This window comes from Piliocolobus tephrosceles, chromosome 9, assembly GCF_002776525.5.
Source record: "Piliocolobus tephrosceles isolate RC106 chromosome 9, ASM277652v3, whole genome shotgun sequence".
Taxonomy (NCBI): Eukaryota; Metazoa; Chordata; class Mammalia; order Primates; family Cercopithecidae; genus Piliocolobus; species Piliocolobus tephrosceles.
The window spans coordinates 76267048-76276049 of NC_045442.1; the positions used below are offsets into that span (position 1 = coordinate 76267048).

The window sequence follows — 9002 nt, forward strand, 5'->3', positions numbered from 1 at the left end:
AGAATGGTAATCAAGAAAATACATTTATTTCTTACAGTTTTGGAGGTTGGGAAGTCCAGGTCAAGGGGCCTGCTGCTGGTGAGGGCCTTCTTGCTGTGTCATCCCATGGCTGAAGGTGGAAGGACAAGAGAGTGCAAGAGAGCAAGAGGGGGCTGAACTCACTTTTATAACAAGCCCACTCTCACCATAACTAACCCACTTCTGTGACGATGGCATTCATCCATGTATAAGGGCAGAGCCCTCACGACCTATTCACCTCTTAAAGGTCTCACCTCTCAACACAGTTGTATTTGGGAAGAGAGGGGGACACATTCAAACCATAGCACCATTTAAGCAAATGGACCATTCTGTACTCATTGCCTCAAAAAAAGTACTTTAGAAGCCACAATAGAATTTTTTTAAAGGAGTTTCTCTTGGCATTTGTGTTTTCACACCTATGTCCTTAAGAATAGAGTAGAAATAGAAAGGACTCACATAGATTTTGAAGAATTGTGTAAAGGAAGTAAGTATCCTTAGACGCCACAGAGTCTAAGGATAGACTGGAAACTTCAAAGGGGCCAGGAGTGTGTGGCCTGTATCCAGTCAGATCTTCTCACCAACAGTTGCCCCAATATTTGAGCTCACTGATAGAGCCAGAAGACATGAATACTCCTTTTCACCCCAGAATTTTGTTTCATCCCATTCAATTCACTCTATATGAACACATCCTGCAATATCCCTAGACTGTATAAACCCCAAAGAGGACGACAGGAATCTAGACACCCAGCTGGGCAGAGAGGTGAGGAAGGGAAAGTCCTCATATCTGTTCTTGGCTGTAGAGGAACAAGCTAAGCTGGGGGAAACTCCCCCACCAGGACAGTGATGAAACACTCCTTCCCCCATCCCAACACCATCATCTAAGTGTGGCTTAAGTGTTCTATGAAGCATCAGCTCCCAGCAAACTGGGGAGAGTTCTGCAGTTCACACCCAGGAGGAGACACCACATCTAGAGTATGTTGCACACCCTCCTGAGCCCTGCACAATGGCAACCTCACTCACTTCTCACAGACCAGCAACTTTCTTTTCTTTTCTTTTCTTTTTTTTTTTTTTTTTTTTTTTTTTGAGACAGAGTGTCACTCTGTCGCCCAGGCTGCAGTGCAGTTGTATGATCTCAGCTCATGCAACCTTCTCCTGCCTCAGCCTCCTAAGTAGCTGGGATTACAGATGCCCATCACCACGCCCGGCTAATTTTCTTCCATATTTTTAGAAGAGATGGGGTTTCACCATGTTGGCTAGGCTGGTCTCAAACTCCTGACCTCAAATGATCCACCTGCCTCGGCCTCCCAAAGTGCTGGGAGGGATTACAGGTGTGAGCCACTGCTCCCGGCCAGCAACTTGCCTCTCAGGCAGTCTTGCTCTTGCATAGATGCACATATTAGTTCAGCTCACCTCCCATTTGCCTCTTTTGGTTGCTTCAGCAAACTGTCCTATTTTCCCAATGGAAATGTATAAATAACCAGTTGAACTGAAGGATCCAAAATAATACTTTGAGGCTACTCTTGAAGCCCATTCATAAGCTGTCCTTAGAGGAAAAAAAAAAGTAGAGTTCAAGTTTGAAGGCAAAAAAATACAAATTGGGAAACTCATGATTTGAAATTTGAAACAAACAAAAACATTTATTGCTCTCAGGTTGGTTGGTCCTACAAATCTTGATCAATGTTTAATGCAATCTAAAAGCAAAACAAAAAGTAAATATGCCTTAATACAATTAGAACTGTGAAAAGGCACAAGCCAAAGAAATAAAACTTAGGTAACTTCTATGTGACTACATGAATGAAATTTTTGGGAGTTTCAGATGATTTCAAATGATATGCAAATTCAATATAACCATAAATTACGTTCTCAAAGTAGTTATTGTTCCATCCTTTCTTCTACTTCTCTTACTATGCGTTCTTATCCTTCTCGTAGGCTCCTCTTCCTGTGGCCATCCCTTCAGTGTTGGAATTGCTAATGGTTCCTCCCTGAGCCCCCAGGCCTTCACACACCGCACACTCTCCTAGGTACCTTACTCACTCCCCTTGCTTCATTCAGCACATATGCCCATGACTGCTGAATTTATATCTCCGGCCTGGGCCCCTTCCTAACATCAACTGTTCTTGGCTATTTTCACCTGCATATCTCAGAGCCACCTGAGAGTCAACATCTCTGCAACTGAAGTCATCAGTTTTTAAAAACCTGCTTCCTCTTCTTATGTTCATCAACTCATCAAATGGTAACACTCTTAACTCAGTAGCCCAAGGAAGACATTTAGGCTTCATCCTGACCCTGCCCTGCACTGATCCTGTGAGCCAGTCTTAAATCCACTCAGTTCCCTCCATCTCTGCTGTCTAACCCTACTCATTTTACATTCGGATCAGTGCAATAACTTCCTAAGTGGTCTCCCTTTTTCCGCTCCTGCTCCACACCAATCCTCTCTCCACCTTATAAAACACAGATTGAGCCGGGCGCGGTGGCTCAAGCCTGTAATCCCAGCACTTTGGGAGGCCGAGACGGGCGGATCACGAGGTCAGGAGATCGAGACCATCGTGGCTAACACGGTGAAACCCCGTCTCTACTAAAAAATACAAAAAACTAGCCGGGCGAGGTGGCGGGCACCTGTAGTCCCAGCTACTTGGGAGGCTGAGGCAGGAGAATGGCGTAAACCCGGGGGGCGGAGCTTGCAGTGAGCTGAGATCCAGCCACTGCACTCCAGCCTGGGCGACAGAGCGAGACTCCGTCTCAAATAAATAAATAAATAAATAAATAAATAAATAAATAAATAAATAAACAAACAGATTGAATCTTTAAGTCCTTTCAGTAACTCCTACTGCACCTAAGTCCAAAATCCCTAAAGCAACATACAAGTCCCAGTGTGGTCTGCCTTTATCCACCTCTCCAGCTTAAAATCATACCATTTTCCTAGCTCCACTCACCTTAGCCATTAATACTGGACGACTTCAGTCCCTTGAAAGCATCTTGCTGTCTCTATCCTCTAGGCTCATCTCAGGCTAATTCCTTGAACTTCACCTCCTCAGGAAGACTTGTCCAGCCCAGGTCAAGTCTCTCCCTACTGTGTCCCTCAAAGAACCTTCCCCATTGGCCCATGTCCCCCAAGGGCAGAAGCCCAATCCATTTTGTTCATTGGCATTTTCTAGCTCCCTGCATAGTGCCAAATCATAGCTGACATTTAATAAAACTTTAAACAATTAACACTGAGTCTGTGCAGCTCCACTTTCTGAACAGCTCTTGAAAATAACATTTACTTCAGGCCATCAACATCTTGTCCCCTAGATTACTACCTCCTAAGCCGTCTCCTGACACCTACTTCTCCATTTTCTTCCCCACACTGTTGCCAGATGGTCTTTGCAAAATGCACCTCTCATCATATGAGCCTCCACTGCCTTCGGGATAAAATCTAAGCCTCTGAACAGAAATGACAAGTGCTTTCATGGTCTGGCCCCTACTTTTTCCTGGCCTCAGCTCTCACCCCTCCCTGCCTCACTCCCTCTACACTCTCTCCTGTCTGGGTCTTCACACCTTCCGTGCTCTCTGCCTGGAGCACTACCCTCGGCCTCCCATGCCACCAGTGAGTAGCAAATCGTTAGCTTCCTTCCCTGACTGAGGTTCCTCAACTGTGCTGGCTGTCCCTCCTTGTTAGTGTACACAAATTAAAGCGACAAAATGTACCCTTCTTCCAGGACAGTCCTGGCTTACATCTGCTGATCTGGCCCTCATTCTCAAAAGCATACTGGTTTGGACAATAAATTATGTGGTCCCGCTAACCATGACTATTAAATGCTCATCTAATTGTCTGTTTCTCCCCTGACAATAAACTCCACAAGGTCAAAGCCATCTGCCTTATTCACCACACCATCAGGCATAGTGCCTGGCATATGGAAGATGTGGTATGTTTGTTAAATAAACAAATGTACTTACATACTGGAGAAGCATGCACTCTCATTAAGGCATTCATTTGGTTCCAGGGTTTGTTACTGAGGACCAAAATCATGCCCCCCACACCAAATTTAAAGATCATGTATTTCACAAAATGGTTTTAAAACATATTTTGAAGAGGTTTTGAGGACACAGATACAGAAATAAAGATAAGCCAGTGACACTCTTCACAAAAGGGCAGAATGCCAATTAGGAATATAATCGGCAACCAGGGAACTGATTTTCTTTCTCTGAAGCAAAAGGCCCATTTGCCAACCAATCCTGGCCTAGCCTCATTTTCCCTAGGCTTTACCTAAGTGAAAAAATCAAAAACAAAAACAAAAAAGAGTTTTTTTACAAAACACGCTGATACTGACATCAGAAAACATTGGTTCATCAAGTTCTTCCACTCTGCTCAAGTTAGGTGCTCCATAACGATCGCTGATTTCAGCTAGTGTTTTGCCTGAGTCTAGTGTTGCTTCCTACAATCAAAAAATTGATGTTTACTTTTACATTATTTCAAAATTAATACATTACTTTTCTTTCAATTTTGATTAAAAATTTCCTGATTTATAACATCAAAATTCAACATTATTAATTAGTGGAATTAACCAATTTCTGTTAATGACAAGAGAATTCTGGTAATGAATTGAGTATCCTAGAATATAAAGCTAGAATTCTGGCAATAAATGCTAAAACTTTTTTTTAAATACCTGCAGAAATTTAAAACAATTGTAAGTAATTATGTGGTAAATAGCTTCAATATCTCAAGAGAGCCTAGTTTTTAAAAATCCAAACACAAACTGAATGTCCAATTTTTACCTACTGTGAGATTTTGCTTCAAAGCACATTATTTGTGACTTGTTATTACCAGAAAATATATACGGACTATCAGGTTTGAAAATATACTTGCTAAAAATTTAGCTACTTATGCATCAAAATTAAGCTTAAATTATAGGATACTCAATTCATTTCACATAACAGAATGACTTTTTCTTCTCACCTCTGAATGTAGAGTATCTTCACTCCTAACTAGATTTTCCATATTCATTCTCATCTCCTATAATATATAAAAATTAAGAAAATACTTTGAATATACTTCATTTTGATTTAATATTTCATTTTTGGCATTTTTATTTTTACACAATGCTATGATCAATTTAAAGCAAAAATGCCGTCACTCTGAAAGAGAATGATCTGATTACATATTACAAAACTGCAGATCAGTCTTATTTAATACTCTATACTAACAGAAGGCAACCATGTTTTATATATAATTAAATAAAACTTTTTAAAAAGTGAAATGGACTGAAACATTTAAACTGAAGCCAAATTATCTGCCAAAATAAAAACTGACAAAATAAAAATTATAATAGAACCTTAGAACAAGAGATTTTAAAGAGAAACTACACTTAAGCAGAGTTTTGCACCTAATGAGAAAGAAGTAAACACTTCTACAGGAACTAATCTGGCCCAATGCAGAGGGACCTGAGCAATGCCCTCTTTAATACTCTAAGCACTGCAGTAGGAATGTACTGCCCAATATGGGAGGCCTCTTTCTGAATGTGAAAACGTTCTTCTAGCCAGCCAAACCTTGCTATGCCATCTACCTTTTCATTCTAAAGCAGCACGGTGGCCTAACTGACCCTGAGCTGATTCATTTTGGCTGCTAGAACACCAGTGATTTCTTGATCATACATATGGTTACCCTAATGATAGGAACATAAACAGCACTGTTTTCCCAAGACCACTCCATTTTCCTGGTAACTTCTTATCCAGCATCCACAAGGCTATATTGGGAACATCCATATTCTTATAGGACCATGTTCCTCTACCACAGAGATGGATATTTGACACAAACGAAGTCAGTCAGAATCCTTCTCCAAGATTCTTTTCCTAACTGAAACTAAAACAAGGCATCCATTCCTCTTAGATAGTAGAAACCACAACATTCTAAGACTCAGAAGCCATTAAGGCTCATGTTCCCCACCCATATGCAGCAAAGCAGCCCATAGTGAAAGAGTGAAACTAACAACCAGGGGAACAGCAGAGGGGAGAGCCCTGGCAGCATCTGATTCTCTTGCTCCCAAAGTCTGAAAGGCCCAGTGATACCAAGTCCTTCACAGTTTAGGTATTAAACCCTTCCTTCAACCCAGAATCCTTCCAGCAAATTTCCCTTTGCACATGATAGTTTAAATTGTGAGTCTGCAGCCATAAGAAAGCCAGGGGAAAGAACATGAGTGGACTCAACTCTGAGCAATGTGCGAGGAAGTGGTACTTTGCAGGGGAGTACCTATGCTATGGTGAGGGATGATAAGCCAATAGAAATAGGAATTACTGAAGTTACTGTGGCTCTGGTCACACAAGCTGCTGATGCCTAGAGATAGTAAAATAACATGAATGTGGCTCTCTGGAGTCACAAAATAGAGACCAATCCTTCCTATAGACTTTTAAGCACTTTAATGTAGCTATCAGATCACTTTGATTAAAAAATATTTTAAATTCCTTTATTCTGATCACTGCCTTCTTGATATGTTCCTGTATTTTCTTTTTCAGTTTAGATCCATGAATCTCTTTCAAAAATTATTTAATTTTTAATTTTTACTGACATATAATAGCTGTACATATTTATGATATACATTTGATATTTTGATACAAGTATACAATATGTAATGATCAAATCAGGATATTTGAGATATCCATCATCTTAAACATTATATCTTTGTGAACCTCTTTTTTTTTTTTTGAGATGGAGTCTCTCTCTGTTGCCCAGGCTGGAGTGCAGTGGCGAGATCTAGGCTCACTGCAAGCTCTGCCTCCTGGGTTCACGCCATTCTCCTGCCTCAGCCTCCCAAGCAGCTGAGACTACAGGCGGCCACCACCATGCCCAGCTAATTTTTTTGTATTTTTAGTAGAGATGGGGTTTCACCATGTTAGCCAGGATGGTCTCGATCTCCTGACCTCGTGATCCGCCCACCTCAGCTTCCCAAAGTGCTGGGATTACAGGCATGAGCCACGGTGTCCGGCCCTTTTGTGAATCTTAAAGAGAAAGGGATGCTTGTGTATGTGTGCATACAGGCATATCCCTGTGCTCACACTACACTCAGACTAAGACAGCATCAGCGTCTATATTTTTTTTAATTATGTATAGGGCTTTTATCCTTTTAAAAAAATCCCACTTTTTGATTTAATTCACCATTCATACTTTAAAAATATTGCTTTAATAAATGATTCTCTCATTTAAGCATCAATAAACATAATGAACATTGTCTATAAAACCTGCTTCTTTTTTCAGTTTTAATTATGGAATAAAAAGGGGGAGCAACATTTGATTAAAAGATAGTAGATATAAACTCAGTCATCTAGAATATTGGTCTATATGACTCACAGCTTTTGGATGCAGGAAATATGGGTCAAACTCGAGACCTGACATGATACAGACACAACCAATGAAGATGGGCTTTCTTTAAATAAGTTACTTTAGGCCGGGTGTGATGGCCCACATCTGTAATCCCAGCAATTTGGGAGGACAAAGTGGGCAGATTGCCTGAGCTCAGGAGTTCGAGATCAGCTTGGACAACATGGCGAAACCCCATCTCTACTAAAAATACAAAAAATTAGCCAGGCATGGTTGTGCGTGCCTGTAATCCCAGCTACTCAGGAGGCTGAGGCATGAGAATTGCTTGAACTCGGGAGGTGGAGGTTGCAGTGAGCCGAGATCACGCCACTGTACTCCAGCCTGGATGACAGTGAGACTCTGTCTCAAAACAAACAAACAATACAAAAAAACAAACAAAAGAAATAAGTTACTGCATAGTTTATTTTAATGAAAGGCATGAAAGTCCATGTATGAACATATTTTAAAATGTAAATTCTTGCTGTTAATACATTAACATAAAGACATAGACTACTGCCTCTGAGATCAGAATACCCTCAATATTCAACATCAGCTAATATAACTAGAAACAGCTAGCTCTTGACTAAAATGTTGAGGGTATCACCATTAGAGAACCCTACTACTCACAGAGAAGTTTCATAAACACGATTGTATTTGATTGTATAAGAATCCAGTGAGACATTCCTAATAGTATTTTACTGCTAGCTCTAGTTTTGAAACAGGTAAACTGAGACTGAAAAAGGTCATGAGACTTGTTTAGCTTACACAGCTAATATGTGGCATGTCTTCAGACTACAAATCCCATGGTCCTTCTGCCAAAAGCTGAAATAAACAGTTTGAAGATTCTAGAGAGTTTCAAATAAAACTGACATTTATAAAACTTCAAATTACCTTGTCTAATTGTTTTTGAGCTCTCTGTAGTTCTTGTATTCTCTGCCTCTCTTTTTCTTGCATTTCCAACTCCAGCTGCAATGCCAGCTGTTGCTGAATATTCAGAAATATGTCATATTACAGTTAGATTAATTGCAAGATAATTAAGTTTACACCCACCTTCCTTTCAGAAACTTACAATAAACGGTCACATCCAACTAATACTTTAGTTTCTACAAAAGTTTCCTGAAGCATAGAAATTTTTAAAAAGATTTTAATCTTCCTTAATTGCAAATTATAGAAAGCACAATTTGTACAAAATCATTTTCTCTTTTCTTCTTAAAGTAACAAATGAGATTGCAATAACTTTCCAGATAAATTTCTTTAAGCATAGATGGGTCTTCAAATAGCCACACATTGGTTGTAGAAGAGTGAGTGAGAAACTCTTCAGAATATCATCTGATGGCTCTTGCCTATAATCCCAGCACTTTGGGAGGCCAAGGTGGGCAGATCATTTGAGGTCAGGAATTTGAGAAGAGCCTGGCCAACATGGTGAAACCCTGTCTCTACTAAAAACACAAAAATTAGCTGTAAAAAAGATTACAGGGTGGCACACGCCTGTAATCTCAGCTACTCGGGAGGCTGAGGCAGGAGAATTGCTTGAACCTGGGAGGTGGAGGTTGCAGTGAGCTGAGATTGTGCCATTGCATTCCAGCCTAGGCAACAGAGTAAGACTACCTGAAAAAGAAAGAAAGAAAGAAAGAAAGAAAGAAAGAAAGAAAGA

General features: G+C 40.4%; 1 protein-coding gene across 3 annotated transcripts in view; it reads right to left on the minus strand.

The window, feature by feature from the left end:
* Positions 1–1628: 1628 nt before the first annotated feature.
* DYDC1 (DPY30 domain containing 1) overlaps positions 1629–9002 on the minus strand; it is a 16983-nt gene continuing 9609 nt past the window's right edge. The window contains exons 3-6 of one of the 3 annotated variants that reach the window (XM_023204748.1): positions 8240–8332; positions 4955–5011; positions 4329–4433; positions 1629–1709 (exon numbers count right to left, since the gene is read on the minus strand). In XM_023204748.1, coding sequence (XP_023060516.1) covers positions 1680–1709; positions 4329–4433; positions 4955–5011; positions 8240–8332 — 285 coding nt within the window. In that variant the 3' untranslated portion in view covers positions 1629–1679. Of the gene's footprint in view, positions 1710–4277; positions 4434–4954; positions 5012–8239; positions 8333–9002 lie in introns of those variants that run through there. The other 2 variants (XM_031936245.1, XM_023204747.1) reach the window with 2 other exon arrangements.